The sequence below is a fragment of the Lathamus discolor genome, chromosome Z, assembly GCF_037157495.1.
Source record: "Lathamus discolor isolate bLatDis1 chromosome Z, bLatDis1.hap1, whole genome shotgun sequence".
In the NCBI taxonomy this organism is placed as follows: domain Eukaryota; kingdom Metazoa; phylum Chordata; class Aves; order Psittaciformes; family Psittacidae; genus Lathamus; species Lathamus discolor.
Genome location: NC_088909.1, coordinates 11,432,943 through 11,452,970, shown reverse-complemented (window position 1 = coordinate 11,452,970; position 20,028 = coordinate 11,432,943). Strand labels below are relative to the sequence as shown.

At 39.5% G+C, this 20,028-nt stretch overlaps 1 protein-coding gene across 1 annotated transcript; it reads left to right on the top strand.

The window, feature by feature from the left end:
- Positions 1-3,340: 3,340 nt before the first annotated feature.
- On the top strand, positions 3,341-19,331 carry NAE1 (NEDD8 activating enzyme E1 subunit 1). The gene is made up of 20 exons (XM_065662461.1): positions 3,341-3,495; positions 4,526-4,629; positions 4,723-4,783; positions 5,648-5,678; positions 6,131-6,202; positions 6,504-6,583; positions 7,675-7,784; positions 8,713-8,822; positions 9,393-9,455; positions 9,757-9,820; positions 10,934-11,025; positions 12,306-12,365; positions 12,461-12,594; positions 13,361-13,436; positions 13,771-13,810; positions 14,836-14,922; positions 15,922-16,014; positions 16,417-16,531; positions 16,607-16,656; positions 17,606-19,331. The coding sequence occupies exons 1-20, from the start codon at positions 3,407-3,409 to the stop codon at positions 17,713-17,715; spliced, it is 1,641 nt and encodes a 546-aa protein (XP_065518533.1). The 5' UTR covers positions 3,341-3,406; the 3' UTR covers positions 17,716-19,331.
- Positions 19,332-20,028: the final 697 nt, after the last annotated feature.

Below are 20,028 nucleotides of genomic sequence, written 5' to 3'. Positions count from 1 at the left end.
GACAGAGCCATTCAGATGCAAATAGTCAAGAAAGCTGTTCTAGATCATGGGAAATGATCAACTTGCCAGTGAAAAGATGAAATGGAAGAGGAATTTTGTAAGAAAAAAAAAACAAAGTATACTTTGGGAAAAAACATATGCAAGATAGAGAATACTGAACACCTGTTTTCAAGAAAAACTTGAAAACAGGCTCAGCTCTGGCTCACAGGGTCATTTCCACTGAAGTGGCCCTACATGCATTTGATACCATACGCCACTTCAGCTGAACATTCAAAGCCACACAGATGTCTACATATGACATACTATATGCTAATGCAGGGCACAGGAAGAACTCTAAGACAAGGGAAAATATGCTGAATATATGGCAGGAAGTAGACTACACAAAATGGATGTTTGATTGGTTTGATTTAGAAAAGTGAAAAAGGGGGAATGACAATACTGGAGAGGGAAAAAATAGCTTTAATAGAATTTTAGCTACAAATGATAGTCAGTGTGTACACGATAGTTTAATGTACTCCCCCGCCCACTCACCCTTCTTTGTTTTTAAGGAAAATACAAAGTTTTCCTTAAAGTGAGAGTAAAATGGCTGCTTATACAAGTATCTCATTATTCTGTAACCCTGGTGCCTCTTGATAGTGACTGCCTCTAAGAAAGGATTTTCACTGATTCTGTCCTCAAACTATCATTTATCACTTCAAAGGTTGTGGTAGCAATCTAATTCTGATTTCAGTTTTGCTAGCTTGAATCAAGGATAATTACATCACATTCATGTACTTCTGAAAGTGAGAAGAACAGAGTGATAAGTGCTTAAAGGCTGGATTTCTCCAGTTCTGAGCTAAAAGTGAAGTACTCCTGATATCCACAGATTTCTCACAGGCTTTGACTACACCTCGCAAGTGTCTGCTTGGCAGTGAATGACAGGAAGATGTAATTCCATCCATTACAGTGTAGTGTTTCAATCCATCTTAAAGAATAATTCTGTCTTCTCCCATCTTCATAATTACAGTTTAATTCCTCTTTGACAGTAATAATGAGTGGAGAGAACAGCAGCCTAGGACAAATACCTAGGTTCTTCTGGACCTGTCACAGTGTTATGATATGAACTAACAACAAAAGCTCCAGTTCTCCCATCCCTATATATAGAATACTTTTACGATTTAATTTGGGCTCTCTTTATTAAAAATGTTGTATAGAAGCGAGCATTATAGTGACACAGCTCCAAGTAAGATTGGAATGCGGAACAGAAGTTGAACATACTAAGCTTCACAGGTTTCAGGAAATTGGATTTTTGAATTTTTAAGGCAAGTTATCTCTATAATGCAGATCTGGAGTCATTGGGAGGTATTCACACAAAGACATGATGTCTCTTGAGGACAATGTTGTTGGCATGTAAGTGCATCACTATAGAGGGGCAGAGCATTTCAAGAGATGCAAAATGAAGGTATACTTGTTTGGTTTCAAGGTGAATGGCTAATGGCACTCAGTGTATTTGCTTAGATAACTTGGCAATTATCTTTGACGAGCATTTGTATGTAACAGCAACATACATATGAAATGTGTCATGTGCCTTCTTTAATGCATATGAGTGTGTCTGATGTGTCATTGCCTATTAACAAAAATATGGCAGAAATACCACCAGTACCATCAGGCTGCTCACTCTGGAGCCTTTGAAGTACAGTAAGTAGGAGCAGATTAAATGTTAAAACATTCATCACTCCAGAGCTTGCCTACACCTCGGGTTCTTGAAAGAGTATCTTGTTTATCCAGGCAGCTCGTCTCTCTCCTTACATCGCTGTTACGAGTGCTGGCAGTTTCCAACTGGGAGTTACAGTAAGGTGACATCTGTTCTTTGTGTTTGTGTTAAAATAACATATAACGAACCCACAAATGGCACAAAAAAATACTGCACAAGGTAAATACAAACAGAAGGGTGAACTGCCAACGCGGAACAGTAAAAAGCAGAATTGATCCAGCTTTTTCTCATAACTTTTTTAGTATTTAAAAAGTGACTGCCTACACTTGGTGATTGATGATAGAAATTTCCATGTTATATTCTCGTTTTTCTTTGCAAACACAAAACCACCAGAAATGAGTACTTATATTTTGGAACTAAGTCTGAAATACTGATTCTTACAATTTATGGCTTATCCATTTGAAACTGTGTAATTGTAGCAGATAGTGAGAACCGAATGAGATAACTTTTGACTTAGGTAAACAGAACATTCCCACAAATATTGCACCAGGGGCTGAGATTTCAGGAGAAGGAAGGATTTACTATGAGAAAAAGGAACTTTGGAGAAGATACCGTGTATGGGAAAGGAGAAAAGGAAGTGCTCTTTTGTATTACAATGTCATCTGCAAATCAGATAGCAATTCCGTGCAATCTGCACCGAATTGTACTGTTTTGCAATGCTGGGGCTAGTCAGCCTGGAGAAGAGAAGGCTGCATGAAGACTTCATAGCAGCCTTCCAGTATCTGAAGGGGGGCTATAGGAATGCTGGGGATTAGGGACTGTAATGATAGGACAAGGGGTTCAAACTTTAATAGGGGAAGTTTAGACTGGATATAAGGAGGAAGTTCTTTACTGTAAGGGTGGTGAGGCACTGGAATGGGTTGCCCAAGGAAGTTGTGAATGCTCCATCCCTGGCAGTGTTCAAGGCCACGCTGAACAGAGCCTTGTGTGGGATGGTTTAGTATGAGGTGTCCCTGCCCATGGCAGGGGGGTTGGAACTGGATGATCTTGAGGTCCTTTCCAACCCTAACTATTCTATGATTCTATGATTCTATATATAACAAATCAAATTTATACTAAAGAGAAGCAGATTAAAAGGATGACTGAACAGCGTCTCCCGGGCTGGGACCGTGCGCACATTTCTGTTTTGCTGTTGCAACTTCGTGCCAGAGACGTTGGTTGTAATTTTTAACGACATGATTTCTCTTTCTTTGTACACTTGGACAGTACAACGTGTTACCGATCCTGAATGGGAAGTACACACCGCTTGCACCACGCATCCAAGCCGACGTATCTGAGCAAAGGTATTTGCAGGGCTTCTGCGAAAGGGTTCAAAACTCCGCACCAGCGATGTGAGGCGTACAGGGACGCGAAGCGAAATGCCAGCGGCACACGAACTCCCGGAACGCACACGCTGCAGAAGCGCCCCTCCCGCAGGGCACGGCATCCCGCACGCGTGCACGCCGCGAGCCCCGCCGCCGCCCGGGCCGGCCTCCTCAGCGCAGGGCCCCCCACGCCGCCGCCTCCCGCTCCAGCAGCACGGCGGCGGCAGCCGCTGCCCGCCCCGAGCCGGCACCACGCCCACCCCGCCGTGATCACGACAACGCCGCGACACGCCGGAACGCCGCGCCCCAGCGACCGGCCGCCCTCGCGCATGCGCCGTCCCTCTCGCGCATGAGCGGCGCGTGCGGCGTGGCGCGTGCGGCAATGGCGGAGCCGGGCCGGGCCAGCATGAAGGAGCAGCGCTACGACCGGCAGCTGAGGTAGTGTCGCGGGCCGCGAGCTGCTGCGGATTGCCCGGGCTTCGCGGGGCTGCCGCCGTCGCGGCCGGCCGGCTGCTGCGGCGGGGTTTTGCGTCCCGCCGGAGGCTGGGCCGCTGCTGCCGCCTCTGGGTGCGGGCTCTGGCGCGGGCCTCTCCTGGGTCCCGCTGCGAGCAGAGGCGCCGCGCCGCGCTGCGCTGCGCTGTGCTGTGCTGTGCGGGCAGGGCCGCTCGGCGCCGCCCGCCAGGCCTCCGCCACGGCGGCTGTGTCCCAGCCGGGCCGGGCGGCTCTGTGGATGTGCTGGCGGAGGGGAGAAAGGCAGGAAAGAGACAGGTTAAACGGGAGAGGGGCTGCAGCGGAGAGCCCGGTGTGCCGAGTATGGCATGGGTTAACTCTCACTGGCTTGTATGCGTCTGAAAGCCTTCGTAGTGGTTACGCTTTTCTGCATGTTCAGTAACTTTCTTTTCTGCAGCTGAAGAGACTGAAGTTGCTGCCCGTGTGAAATTAGTGGGGTGTTTGTGACAGAGTACTGTCGAGTCCTGATGTCAGCCTGAATATTATTTTATAAGTGTCTCCAACACGTTGCCAAACTCATCGAGACTGATTTCCATATGCTTGTGGTTTTCAGTGTCTTGTAATACAAATTATATAAAAGAACAATTGTTTGCAGTAAAACTCATGAAAAAGAGAGCATTCAGTTTCCATGCCACAATTTGTGTAAGGAATGTTTTCATCCTTACTGGTTTTGAAGAGGTTAAATGTTAAAACAAAAAAAAGGTGTGAATGTTCACAGGGTGTAACAGTGGGAAAATGAAATGACAGAAACATTGGGCTGCTCTTTAGAAAGCTTCAGGTTTGTCACAGTGAGTTTTCTTAAGGAAAGCTTATTCTAGTTACTGCTGTTTAGCTTCTCTTGTCAGTGAATGGAAAGTAGTATGCTAGCGTCCATTGGTGGCTGTTGACTTTTATTTCTTTGTGTTGGCTTTACAATCTGAAATGATTTCCTTATGTTTTGGTTTCCATCCCAATGTAGGCTGTGGGGTGACCATGGACAAGAAGCATTAGAATCTGCCCATGTTTGTGTGATAAATGCAACAGCAACAGGAACTGAAATACTCAAAAACTTGGTGTTACCGGGTAAGTAGATAGATCTTCTGTATCTTCTTTGCAATGCCTCTAGTAGCTTCATCATACCTAAATATTAATGATAGCTATTTTTTTCCCCCCAAGGTATTGGTTCTTTTACAATTGTCGATGGGAATCGGGTCTCGGGAGAAGATGTTGGAAATAAGTAGGTTTGTTACTGGTTTCTATTACAAACAGAGAAGTAACAGGGTTTCATAAGTAGTTCCATCTCTATACTTGTTAATCCTATAAAATTAATTTAAAAGCCTCTATTTCTCCAGGCTTTTGGTGGTTTTGGATGTTGGAGACATACAAAGCACGCACGATCACTTTGGTATTAGCTGCTGAATTTGACGTATATTTTAAGTTGCTGGTTTTCTACTTTACAGGTCTATTTGCTTCACTCAATATAAAAATATTTTTTAAAAAAACATGCTTGCTGCAGTCTCGAGACGTGACAGTGCAAGATTTGCTTGTTTCAGTATGGCTAAATATATTCTCTTTAATTTTGGTGATGAAGATAACTTACTCTTCTTTAATTTACCATTGTGAAACTGTGACTGAAAGCCATTTATTGGCTTTCATAGCTTTGAGAGAGTGTGTGCAGCTGGGGAAAGGATGAGAAGCTCTTTAGACATCCTATAAAAATAATTTGTTTACTAAGTGTAGATCACTTCCTCTTACGGCTTGGGTAGATACCTACAAAAGTATCTGTGCTTACAGGGGTTGTATGAGGGGGAAGAATATTCCATTACATGAAATTAGTACTTACAAGTCTGCAGTATGATTCTGGCTTTCAGAGGAGTTTGGCAGCCTTATTTGCCAGATTTGTGGCTTGGGTACCAAAAAGTTTTCTTAAGAAGCTTTTCTTAGGAAAATGTAACAGTGATGGGGAGCAGAAAAGAAGATTTAAGGGACAGCTTGGTTTGTTGTGTATGAGTCGACAACATGTTCTGCTCTACAAAATGTAGCTTTAATGTTGTTGTTCTCCAGAATAAAAATTCACATGTAACTCCTTTTTCCTTTTCAGTTTCTTTCTACAAAAAAACCATATTGGTAAGGTAAGGAGATAATAGATGTCACTTCAGGTGTATTGAAAGCACGGAAGTGTTGAGTAAATACTCAAATGTAGTATTATGAGTAGTGCTTAAAAACATGTATATGTAGGTTAAAGTCTACTTGTTTTTTGACAAATTTCCCCATGCTTACTTTTTACTTGCTTATAAGTGAAAAGATAAACTTAATTCTGGCTAGACTGAATGGAAGAAATTAACTGGGTATGGTTAAGAAAATCTTTGTAAGGATAAGGTGGAAGAGCATTGTGGTTTAAAGAGTGAAGCTAAGAGACATAAATGGGGGGAAAATCACAGAAGCCGCAGGGTACAAGAGACAGATTTTGGGATTTTTTTTTAGTTGGTTGTTTTTTTTTTTAGCATGTAACATATGTATTACTGAGGTACTGGATAAATCACATTTGAAGAGGCTAAACATTGTTTTTATTCTTGTGAAACAGAATCGTGGCCAGAGTGCCACTGAGCTCTTGCAAGAACTGAATAATGATGTTTCTGGAAACTATGTCGAAGAGGTTTGTTTTCCTAAATTAGTTGTATGTTTTGTTGTTTACACAATTTGATAAAAGTATGAAATAATAGCTGTATGTTGTCTTTGTAACATTGCAATTTAAGTAGCTTCATGATAAAACAGCATTTGAGGAAGAACATCTTAATTTATTTGCAAAAAGTCAATATATTTATTTTAAACATTATTTTGTAACTTTATCATTTTATAACTTTAACTTAACACTTTATATTCACTGTTGAACAGACTTACTGTGTATTCAGAAATTCTCACAGTGTTTCCTGGCATACTTTTTCTCTATTTTTTAGAGTCCAGAAGTACTCTTAGACAATAATCCTTCCTTTTTCAATCGTTTTAACTTGGTGGTTGCAACACAACTCTCAGAACGGTATGTTTGTTTTCCTTCAGTTGTAAAAGCAGGTTTTAATTGCAGGCATATTCTTGCAGGAAAACTGATGCAAAACAGAACTGTGCCATTGTGAAAGAATGTTGCAGTAAATGATGGCATTTTCCCATGGACTTTTTTATAGGTTAATATATAGTTTAAAATCTCCTTCAGATCCCAACTACTAGGTGCTGTCTCCAGGTGTATTTTTCCATGTCAAGTACTCCTCTGAAGTGAAAGATATTTCTGGTTCGAAATTACTATAACAAGTATTATTCTTATGTAAAACCTAACAGATCATAGGGTCTGTGATACCTTTAGACTTTTGCAAATGCATTTCATCATTCATATAACCCTTTCCAGTTTATCCAAGAACATAATTATATGTCTCATATGAACTCTGTCAATTCCAGAAGTTCTTTATTTTTTGATTTATTTTTTTTTTCTTTAACCAGCTAACCATGCTGAGAGGCCTTTTGCATGCTGCCTTCCGGTAGAAGGTGCAGATAGAAAATGACAGCTTTCAGGGGGGGAAGAGCATGTATCAGTAGCCCAGCTGCCTCCACACAGGCAACAGGCTGCTGGGTAAATGAATAGTTAGAACTTGCTCTGTAAGGAAGTGGCTGTTGTTCATACTTTATAAATTTTCTCTTTCCACCTACTTACAGAGGAGTTAGAGGTACTCTGTCTTATAGAAATAAGAGCCAACTTGCCTTTCTGAAGAGGTGATTCCCTAGTGAATAGCATATTTCTTATGTGCTATTCAGAAGCGTCTGATAGGAACTGCCTCTGCTGGAACATACCTTTGGGCAATACAGAGATCTATTTCTTCTCATTCTGTCACAATTCGTTGAAGGTTTCAGTTAGATATTTGAAGCATTTGGGAGGGTGGAGTGAAATATGGGTAAGCTAATGGATAAATATATTCTTAACCTAGTAAATTTATATATAAAATTACCTTATATGTGTTTAGAATCATAATAATATTAGAGTTCTCTGAGGAGACCTTTCTTAAGTAACCTGTGTAAGAGTTGATTTTACAGGTAATTATTGTCCTGAAAAAAACCCAAATCAAAAAATGTTTTTCTTTACAGTATGTTGCTGCGCTTGGCTGAACTTCTCTGGAATTCTAACATTCCTCTACTGGTCTGCAGGACTTATGGGCTGGTTGGTTATATGAGAGTCATTGTTAAAGAACATACAGGTTAGAGGATCTTCTGGGATAAAGACTTTTCTAAAAGGTTTAAAGCTTCAGTGTGTAATGTCCCTTTGATTTTTTTATCTTGGTGTCCTGGGTTGAGCAGCAGCAGTCATTCTTCTCCTTCTTAGGAGCTAGTACAGTGCTGTGTTTTGATCTTTTGGCCTTGGAACAGTGGTGATAACGCCGATGTTTTCAGTTGCTGCTCGAATGTTTGGTCTGGCCAAGGACTTTCTGAGCCTCATGCTCTGCCAGGGAGGAGGGGAGGCCGGGAGGAAGTAGAGACAGGACACCTGACCCAAACTAGCCAAAAAGGTATTCCATACCACAGCACGTCATGCCCAGGATGTAACGGGGAGTTACCCGGAAGGGTTGGGACTGCAGGGTTGGACGAGGTATCGGTCGGTGCTTGGCTGGGGGGAGTGGGGCGAGTTATCAGTCAGCTGGTGCTGAGGTGTTGTATTCTTTCCTCTTGTTATTTCCTTTAGCATTATTATTATTGGTGGTAGCAGTAGTGATTTGTGTTATACCTTAGTTACTAAACTGTTCTTATCTCAACCCGTGGGAGTTGCATTCTTTTCGATTCTCCTCTCCGTCCCTCCAGTAGCAGGGGGAGGGAAAGAAAGGGGGGGAGTGAGTGGACGAGGCTTGTGGTTCGGTTTAAACCACGACACTTGGTTATTTTTCATCTTGTGATGTATTTAGTATTTAAGTTTTATGTAAAAATTGATAGAAATTATGGACTGCAACAAATAGTAAAATTAGAGATTATCCTGACATTAAATGTAATTTACACAAAACGCTCATATTGAGAATCAAGCAGTTGAATGAGCAGGTGATGCACTGTATTTGATGTGTAGTTCTGTTCTGAAGCTGGACATAAAACTGAAAAGCATTGTGTAATTTTTTTTTTTTTTTTTTTTTTTTTTTACAGTTGTGGAATCTCATCCTGACAATAAGTTAGAAGATCTGAGACTGGACAAACAGTTTCCAGAGCTAAGGGAACACATTCAGTCTTATGACTTGGATCATATGGACAGAAAGGTTGGTATGCAGTTTGCACTATGTTTTTGAAGACAGAACAGGGATTCTGTGAAAATGACTCTTGGCAGATGACTTTTTTTTGGTGCCTGAACACAAGCAACTGTAGAATCACTTGGCCTGTGCCTGAAATGTTACAGTCTGCATTTAAATCTTAAGCAAATGGGGGTCTTGGGAAGTAAGGAACATTCTTGAACAACTTGATTTTTTTTGTTATATTGATTCCCCTTAAATCCCCTATCTTTTTTGTTTGTGGGTTTTTTTTTTCCATTTAATTTTTATGATTACCTACTGCTGCAGAACTTTGCAGTGTGGATATTTGTGCACAGCATAAGTTCCACTCCAAAGGAAAATACTGGGGAGCTTGGCTCGGACACCCTTATTTGGAGTAAAGGAATAGTAATTTGATGATTTGTTTTATAGTAGAGAACATTATTTCTGAATTGAATCTCGAACATGTCCTGTGTCTTTAGAGTAGTGGAAGGGCTGTTAGTTTACATTTCAAATAGGTTTTTAATTTTTCTTGGTTTTTATCTTTTCTCTTAACACAGATTTCTCTCTGTTCAATTACAGGACCATAGCCACACTCCATGGGTTGTGATTGTAGCCAAGTATCTAACAAAATGGCTCAATGAGGTATATTGCAAAATTGGATAAGTCATCAGTCTTATCTATGTTATTATTATTATTATTACTTTAGATATGTCTTTCCTAAACTAGGTTGTTGTTTTGGGAGTGTGTTACAAACACAGAAAATAAGGTGGAATCATTAAAAAAAGTGTTACTAATTGAAATACAAGTGAATGTATATGAACAGTGACTGACTCCTAGAGTTCATCAGTCTGGATGTTCATGAGTAGATATAGAAGTAGATATTTTAAAGACACAGTCTGTTTAGTGTGGTTTTATTTATTTATTTATTTATTTTTAAATTTAGAAAAATGAGCAGTTTCCTAAGAGTTACAAAGAAAAAGAAGCCTTCAGGCAATTGATTCGGCAAGGTAAATATATGTCCTAGAAGTCACTTACTCATACTGGCAGAAATGTGTAAGGCAGTATGTGGAAAATAATCAGAAGTTCTGTCAGGGTTAAGTTATGAAAATTCTGCTGGCATATGCAGAATGACTCCTCCACTATATTACTGTTTTATACAGGTGGGTCTTAAGATCCCAGACTTGCTTATAAATGCAGTTTGGCAGTGTTTCATATTGCTTGCTTTTTGAGATCAAGAGTATGTTTTCATTTGGGTGGGAAGGCATCAAGAGCAAATCTTGTGGAAAATGTTGATGTTTAACATGGAAAATGCGATAGAGAGTAAAGCAGATGGCTTTTGACACTGGAATTATTACCAGCTGCAAGTAGATGATTGGTCAGTTGACCCAACAAGATGCGCTGATAGTTGCATCTCAAAATGACCAGTTCAGAGGGAGAAGAAGATGGTGTAGCTATTGAAACAGACTGTAATCAGTATGTGAACAGACTTAATTTTTCAGATGCTTCAATCTAATACCTTTTGTGGGTGCTAAAATTGTGAGGCATTTTTAAGATCTAGAAATACATTCTCTTTAAGTGACTGTAGAATAAAAACATGAACTGAAATTTTGGTATTTGCTCTCTTAATGCTGGCCTGTGTGCAAATTGCCAACTAATTCAACCCCAGGTTGGACTAGGGAACTCACCCGAGCTGTAGTAATTATTTCTGGTTAGATTAGGTTTTTAGTGGAGTCCGTTTCTTGGTCTGGCTTGCTGTGTGCTTTCACATGTGTTTGCCAAATTGAGCAAAAAACCCCAACAAAACACAGATGGGGATGGGAAAGAAACTTGAATTGCCTCTTTACCACCGTCTGTGCTAATTTAGTGATTATTAAGCTTTTTCTCACACAAACTGGTATTTTTGCAGTAAGTAGCTTCTGTTTAACATCACAGGAAAATTAATCCTATGCAGAATATATACATGTAGGTAGTTTTATCAGTACATCTTATTGGTAATTCAGTTCTTTGCTGATTAGTTGTTATGCCACAAGTACATTCAAAGCCAGTCTGCTCTGTTGGTAAGACCTAAAGAAGGCGTAAGTCAGGGGATTGTGTATTTTTAATTATATTTTTTCAATAAGGTATCTTAAAGAATGAAAATGGGGCCCCAGAAGATGAGGAAAACTTTGAAGAAGCTATAAAAAATGTGAACACAGCATTAAATACTACAGAGGTAACATAAACATACGATAAAATCTAACTGCTTTGGTTTTTTTCAGGTCATACTATGCACATATAGGGCAGGAATTCCATTTGCAACATTTGTATTTAGGTAAAACAGGATAAGTGCAGTTTTTAGAACTGAAGTAATGTAAACCAGCCCTAGACTAGGTGGCACTGTAGTTTATGGAAATTCTTCTGTTTCCTTGCTCATGCAAGGAAGCTACATTTCCTTCCTGAAGGCTTGAATTCAAGTATAGAATGAGTCAATAATCAGAGTCCATTAGTAGTGTGTTCCTGTTGTAGACTTTTACAGTTTACTTCTTAAAAGAAGATCTGTGAAGTGCTTGGTACAATTGTGAAGAATTACCAGTCACTGGTGTGGGTGATGTCTGATGTAAATACATGGCCAGGAAAGAGACTCGGAAAGCATTTGTTGAAATTGTGCTATATTGAAGCTGGTTGCTGTAGTATTTACTCTGTGTATAAATGAAAGGCTTTAAGGGACTTCTGACTCAGCAAACTCAGTACCTTCCTCTGGAAGAAACGTGTTATGAAATTCCTTCCTAAACTGATCAAGCGTAGAAACATTAAAAGTGAAGTCTTCATTGTTTTTCATTAATCCTGAAGTATTAACTCATGGTTTAGAATTGATTTTTCCTAATCTCCCATCCGTGGTAAATTGCTAAAGCTACATAGAGTAAAAGCATGTTACGTGGTTCTTTTTCATTTATATTACATTTTTATTTGAACTGTGCTGATCTTTGCTTGGACAGTCATGTTAAGTCTCCCAAGAAAGCAGCAGGTAAAGCTTAGTGTTATCATGTGAGCCATTACAAACTGTGTCCCAGGATATTAATGGTTTATTTCAATTTATATGCCAGACTGAACTGCAGCAGTTAAGGAGTCAAAGCATTCTTAATTTTGCAGCCTCTTTTTACTTCTCCAGCCTTTTTGCTACTCTGTCTCTCAACAGGTAGGATGGCAGCTGGCACTGGTAGTACCTTTTGCTGATGCTGCTACCATTTTTTTTTTTTTTTTTTTTTTAAATTTCCGAGTAAAAGGTGGAAATAGGGTGAGATTTTGTTTGTGATAATCTTGATCAGAAGTATGTGCCTTCTTCTCAGGCACACTGAAATATTTAAAGGAGTGATTATGTAAGATTCAGAGGAAATTTTGGTATGAAACTGAAGACATTTAGAGTTGGTTCACCTATGTAACGAGTGTTGAGATAATTCAAGAAATGAGAAGTCAAGTACATACAACCTCTCTTTTTCTTCTAATTCTTCCTAGATTCCAAAAGGGATTAAAGAGATTTTTAATGATCATCGCTGCATAAAACTCACAGAGCAGGTAATGAGTAGCTAAGGGTAAAGGGTAGGACTTAAATATAGACAAAGCATCATAAGTAGCATCTCTGTACATGATTGTCTCTTGCACATCTGCAGTCACCTTCCTTCTGGATACTGGCTCGAGCTTTAAAGGAATTTGTGGCAAATGAGGGGCAAGGAAGCTTGCCTGTCCGGGGCACTATTCCTGATATGATAGCAGATTCCAGTAAATTTATCGAGTTGCAAAATGTGTAAGTATACCATTTTCTCTTTAATAGTTACTAGTGATAATAAATGGTGATGACTTCAGACCTCACAAAATGTGTGAATTCCTGTATTTAAAATGAGTGTGTGTGGGCCTGGGGTGAGGAGGGGTGTGGGAAGCATGACAGCCTGGAACTATGCTCCCTGTATAGATTGTCTGCTCTTTGGAACCAGGGCAAAAGCCTTCAGTGTATCTTTGTTTGCTAAGGTTGTGTAGTAAGTGACCAGGTCCCTTACTTACAGATCTAGTAAAGACCTTGCTACAGGTAGTAGGTACCATAGCCCAGCTACTGCTGTCCAAAGCAAACTGTTGCTAAACACAGCCTTTGTTTTTCGTCTTCAATGTGTATGTTTACCTGGCTGCAGAAATTCTATTTCCCTCAATACTTAATTCTAAATACTAATGAATGTCCTTTCAAGGGACTGCCTGGTAGATCAGGAAGGGCAAAGACTTTGTGGAGGGACATTAACTACAAATTCTAAACAGCATCAGTGTGGATCAATATTTTAGGAAGGTCATCTTTGAACGCAGGTATCCTCAACATGAACTTAGGATTGCTGTGCATCCTCGACATGATGCAAATAGTTGCGCCCAAAAGTCTTTTTTACATTATTGCAGCATTTTCCTGGCAGCTTCTTCCTCCTTTCTTTTTTTTTTAATCTCTAAAATGAAGCAGTATCGTGCAGAAGACTTAAATTTATTGTCTGTGCAATTATGCTGTTGAATTATTAAGACTTCTTTATTATTAACAGATACCGTGAAAAAGCAAAGAAGGATATTGCTGCTGTGGGTAACCATGCTGCTAAATTGCTACAGTCCCTAGGCAAGGTAATCACAAATGTGTGGCTGTTCACACAGGATACAAATATTTTTTCCCTGACATTCTGTAGAGAAAAAAGTCACAGGAGACAGATATGAAAAGGCTAAATTACCTCATTCTCTTTAAAAGGCATAAGTAAGTTGTAATGAAATCTAGTATCTGTTGTCTGTTTTCCCAGTTTTGGTTTGGTCATGTGCAAGGCATTCAGTGATAGATTATTTACAATGTAAAAAGTACTTTTTTTACAAGAATTAGTTATTTCACAATAAACATTAGTAACTTTGAAAATATAAATTCTCTGGTCATTGTATGTACTGCAATTAAGTATATGCTCCCTTTTAGGCACCTGAGTCCATTTCAGAGAGAGAATTAAAATTGCTTTGTGAGTATACTTGGATTCTGTTGCTGTATTTATGCAAATGATAAAAAAATTAAAAAATTTTGAATGATCCTGTAGTTATTAATCAGTAATTCAATATCTGAATTGTTTAAATAAGTTCTTAGCACTTGCATCTGTCATCTTGAATAGAAGTAGCCAGTGTTCAGCACCTTTCAGTAGTGAGTCTATAAAGGTTGGCTTTTAATGATACTTTTTCAGGTCCAAACAACAGGTAGTAGATACCTTCTACTTTCTGTGATTAGTACCTAATCACTTTTGCCCATTCTGTGATGCTGACTTTAGAGTGTGGGCCTTGTAAAGTGGTAATCTGAAAAGGTAAAACAGTGATGCAGTGAGTAGTACTGTTGGTGGCATTTTAGGTTCTTTCTGTTCTGGATGTGTGTACTTGTCTGAAGTACGGCCTGGCTAAGTCTCCTTGCAACTGGGTAACTTCTCTATAAGTATGAGAAGAGCATGTTGCCCCTGTGTTCATAGATAATTTGCTGGGGGTTTGAGAACCTTGCAGTTTTGAGTGGTAGGCAGTAGCTGCACTTCAGGTTGTTTCATAGCCATGACACTGGAGAAGAGCGTTTTCCTGCTTATAGCTACGCTGTTAGAATACTAATTGAGAGTATGTGAGGCAGCAGTAGGTATTTCAGGAGATTAAAAGAACCCATGTTCAGTTGCAGCATGGAAGGGGAAAATGTGCAGTTGCTGGCTGTAGCTGATGAATTGCTGTAGAAGAGCTACGCACATTGTGAGCTGTTACATTAATGTGGCAGATAATGTGTAGATTCCAGACATAAATAAGCACAACGTATTTCACCAACATATTTGTGATCACAGACCTAAATGTAGCTTAATAGATTTTATCACTGCAAGCTACTGGAAGAAACAGAAAAGTGCGAAATAGAATTATCATGAGTTTGCCTTTCATGTTTAGGACATCAGAGATACAGACTTAAAAAGATTTAGTAATTGATGATGCTTTCAAGTGGGTAAAATTCTCCTTTCCACACTCTGCTTAGGCAGCAATGCCGCTTTCCTCCGGGTAGTGCGATGTAGATCTCTGGCTGAGGAATACAGCTTAAACACTTTTAATAAGGATGAAATCAGTAAGTACACCTTTTTGGTGCATACTTTTAATTGAATTTTCAACTTGAAATGCTTTTGTGATCAGAAAGAATTGTATGTTGAACATTCTATTTCATCATGCAGTTTGAGAACTTGGCATCAACTAGAAGTACTTTTTTTTAAGTCTAGAGTGTTGAATTCAGTTTGATTTTGAAAGACTTAATTTTTGATAGAATATAACTAAAACATTGTTTTCTGCAAACTTTTCTGTACTGAACTTATTTCTGACAGAGCTGGAAAGGTGCTTTCACCTGACTGAAGATATGAGAATAATTCTTGCCCACTCTCAGCTTACTTTTTCAGTATGTGAACTAGCAAACTAGTTACTTAATACTACATTTTATTTTTTAACCTGCATAAATTAATAAATAATACTAATGAAGCTGGAAATACTTTCTATCAAAGTTTAAATTAAGTATATGTAAGTTCCCTGAATGTTTTGGACAAAATGGATACGCAGAGTGTATACATTTTTTGCTTAAATACCTTTTAGGATATGTATAATTTAAAGTGAAAGCTCCTTGAATAAGTTGCTAATATGCAATGTGGTTTAAGTAGTAGTTAGTGTTCAGAAAGACTACTGAGCTGTATGTATGTTAAGACTCCCTTTATAATTACAGTCATTACAGTTAGATGTATGAAACATGCATTTCAAATCCCCATATTATGACTAAGCATTATCCTATTTAATCTTATAGCAGCTGTCAGAGTTGAAACATGAGTATGTTCACAGAACAGTATGTCAGGTACATACAGTATGGTTTGTCCTACACTGTGGAGGAGTCAAAATCATGTATCTGAGAGTTGACTTACTGAGATTCTTAGTTGCAGGATTTTTTTTTTTTCATTAAAACTTCATTTTACTGTGGGTATTACAGTTTAAGCACATGGGAAATACTTTATTTAAAGTAATTAAAATAGTTTTCTTTTTCCCCTTCCATTTTCCACCTCCAGCTAATCCATTCTCTTGCTGCTTTCAGTTTCCCATATGGATAACCCAGACAGCGAAATAGTTCTGTACTTGATGCTGCGGGCTGTAGATAGATTTTATAAACAGTATGGCAGATACCCAGGTATGTAAATACCAGAGTTCCTTAACATCATCAAAAGAAATATAAACATCAAATAAATGTAATACTAGTTATAAACTATATTATTAGCTGAGGGTTTGTTTACATATTAATGTAACTTTAAGAATGTGAAAATTAAAGTGAGAAGTTTGTGTTTTTGGGAATTTAAAGGACGTGTCTGAATTGATACTACTGAAATGGGTTGCATGGATTATGAATTGGTTCAACTGTGCAGTGATTTGTCATTATCATGAGTCACATCGAAAGAATATTCAATTATTATTAGTCTCATATTAATATATTGGATTAGAAACTTTTCAGAAAAATACTATGCTGCCATTTAAATCCATTAACTTTGAATATGGCATTGCAATTGTGTGATGAACCATTTAACTTATTTTCTAGGTGTCTGCAACTATCAGGTAGAAGATGATACTGGAAAACTGAAATCATGCCTTGCTGGTTTCTTGCAAGAACATGGGCTGACTGTAGTGGTGAAAGATGACTATTTTCAAGAGTTGTAAGTATTCTATCTGACGTGTCACTTTGTCAGTAGAACTGACCCCAAAATGCTAACTGTTACTTTGCTATCCAGTTGTCGCTATGGAGCTGCTGAGCCACATGCCATTGCTGCCCTTGTGGGAGGTAAGAATGCCATGATATTTCTAAGGTACTTACAAACAAACCAGCCTGTTGCAGTACATGCTTGAGTCCAAATCTTCGCTGTTTTGATTACTTTGTAACTGTTGTAATCGCAGACTGTTGTCACAATAGCATTACAACAGAATTCTCCCTCTGGGTTCTCCGGATGTGACCTCCTTTGATATACAGAAAAAGTGGAAACAGTGAGGGTTTAAAGTCAGTAAAATAAAACAAATAATCTTAGTATATCAATTCTAGTAACTTAAAATTGTTTTTAAGAATAAAATGTTTGAAAAAGCCTTTGAGTTAATGCTACTACAATTATTACTTTAACACAGTACACATTTTTCTTTAATATACGTAAAGTGTCTGTTAAATGTAAATAGACTTGGTTGCTTACCTGCAGGTTATCAAAACAAAATGTTTAAATTCATGCTCAAAATTGATATATGTTACCTTCTTTATTAATTTCATGCGGTGCTGAAGATAATTATACATTAAATACTCAGTGGATGTAGGTAGGAATATTATTCTGATGAAGTGAACTTGGTATTTGCAGTGCTTTAGAAAACATGTAAAGATAACTTCTGAAGAAATTGCAGAGTGTTTCATGCTACAGGAGAACACAGAGATCACAATTTATTTTACATTTTAACTGTACATGGTTTTTTTCATTGAACCTCTTAATTTGATGTAGCGAGGTCACAACTTGCGCAGGTCTCACATTTTTACTCTGTGTATGCACATGGAGAGAAAGTATACAGCTAAGTATATGCAAAGCTGACTTCTGAAGTCAGTTTTCTGAGCCTCTTCTATATGGCAAGTACTGAAAGGCATTTTTCCCCCCCCAGGTGTTGCTGAAATAATTCCAGTGTAGCGAGTTGTAGATAAATAACATTCTTTTACTGGCTTTTAAATGTAAAGTGCTAACCACCTTTTGTTTCTTTTACAGGAGCTGCTGCACAGGAGGTTATCAAAGTCATTACAGGGCAGTTTGTGATTTTTAATAACACTTATATTTACAGTGGTATGTCGCAGACTTCAGCGACTTTCCAGCTGTAGGATAAGGATCCTCCACTCCTGGCTGCCAAGCAATGCTGCTTCAATGTTCTGTAAATACTGTGGTGTTCTACCACTGACTGTTCCATATTGCCCACCAATCAAAGGTCCTTTATTTGTAATGATTTTCCCCCCACACCCACCCACAGGCCCCCTGGGGATAGCAAAAATCATACCAAAACCTAATTTAATAATGTGGCTTTTTTTTTTTTTTTTTAATCTGGAATGTTCAGATCCACCTTTGAAAGAAAACAGCAGCAGCTGTTCTCTGTTGTGGTACATGGATTCACAAACTGGCTGACCTGATTTGCAGCAGAGCTGATTTTTACAGGTTAATATTCTTCTTGTAAAAGCTGTTCTTCAGGTTGAGGACTCCCAAAAGGTTGAAAAAGGCCACTGTAACCATTATAGAGTGAGGATCCAGCTGTGAGAAGAGCTAGGGAAAGCCGCACCACCTTTTACAGAGTCCGGGGAGCCTGTGGAGAGGGACTGCGCTCCAGAAAGCTTGGTTTACACCTCTGTTCACCTACTAAAAGGTTCTTTTTCGTACGCCACTGGTGTCCGGGAGGTGTCAGATGGTGGCTCACTCCGGTGTGTGGTGTTGGTGTGGTTTCCGAGACGCGGGGGATGGAACACTGCACTGAAACCGAGCGCGGCCCGGCTCGGCTGCCGGGGGCGGCGGCTCGGAGCGCTCCTGAGGCGCCGCGCGGGGCGGGAGAGGCGCGCGGGCGGGCCTTCCCCTCAGGCCGGCGGCGGGAGCGGCCCGGAGCGCCTTGGTGTGCTGTTGCCGGGTCGGCAGGTAGAGGTGCCCTGTTCCACGTCCTCCTCATAGCCCCCACACTTCCCGAAAGCTGGCAGAAGAATGTTGATCCATCTTTAGACGGTTGGCTCCTCTTTTAAAAAAAATATATATATTTTCCTTTTTGTATTTGGGGTGATCCGGAGTACTTGTTAAGACTTCAGCGTGGAGCTTTGATAGCGAGTTCTGAATCATGCGTATGGGGAAGGCGGGTGGAATCATTGCTGAAATGGCAGTGGAGGACTTCAGAGGTCTGTCGTGCTGAGGCGTGCTTCACCGAAGGTAGCAGCGCAGCCTCAGCTGCTGGCATACATTTGGGTTTCAGCAGGAAACCAACTACCCGGACTTCTTCCACTGCATGGACTTTGACCGTAGGATTTTAAAAGTAAAAATCCCCCTGAGACTGGCTGGCTGTTCTTAGCCTGGCATGGCTGGGCAGGGGCTTGAATTATCTGTGCTGCTTTAAGAGTGTTTTTTTTTGGGGGGGGGGGGGGTTGAGTTCTGAAGGGACGGCATGGGTTATTTTCCGTAAGTGATAGTGAAGAGGTAATCCATTTTCTTTTACACCCAGTATTTGCCAGAAGTCTGCTGCAGCAAACTGTGTTACTTATCATCTTTGCCCTGTGATGCAACAACAGAGTCTAGCTATTTGCATTTTAATGTAGGCTAGCTTATATTTTGTGTACCTTCTGTATGTTGCAAAAGATCCAACTGAGGTCAAGACATCTTTCTATAGTGTTTAAAAACTCCTTGTTTTTCTTTTATTAAAGGCTTCTTAATTGTATGCATGTGTATTTAATTAAACTTTGCAGAAATGAAATTAGCTCCAAAGTGAGCTTGTTTTTGCAGCCTTTCTTTTGTTGAGGAGTATATGGATAGTTTTTGTTTCAGGCCAGCAGGGTGGTAGCAGGGGGGCAAAAGAGGTGGGGAAGACTTGCAAGCTTTCCGCTGTTGTGGCAGGGTTAGATTTGCAAGAAAATGAAATTAGTGTACTATCACTTCTGAAAGGGCAAAGGAAGATGAACTCTTTAAACATTTCCTCTCAAAACACACACTTCACCAATGCCATTGTAAGGATGAATGAAGAGTATCTGCACTAATGGAAGCAGGAAAAGAATGGGAACAATCTGACTAAAGGAGACCTGTCTGTCTTCGTTAAGATGGCACTGATGTTTTCTTAAGGGCTTTTGTCTACTTGGATAACCAGTCTGTTACTAAGCTGGATTTATCACTCATACAAAGTTTCTACCTGGAGCTAGATCATTTTTGAGAGATTGAAATAGGTTACTGTGGTGCTTGTATCAATCTTTTGTGTCTGGGTCCTGGGGGATGCTTAAGGGACCATGTTCCTGTTTCCAGACCTGAATTTCACTCTGCTGTTCAACAGTCTTTCAGATGCTGGCATGTTAGGTTTATGTAGAATCCCTGTTGGGTTTTCTGGTTTGCATACTTAATGTAATAATTTCTTCGGTAAATTAAAATAAATTAGTTTAAGAAACAACAGTTCATGCTTGTCT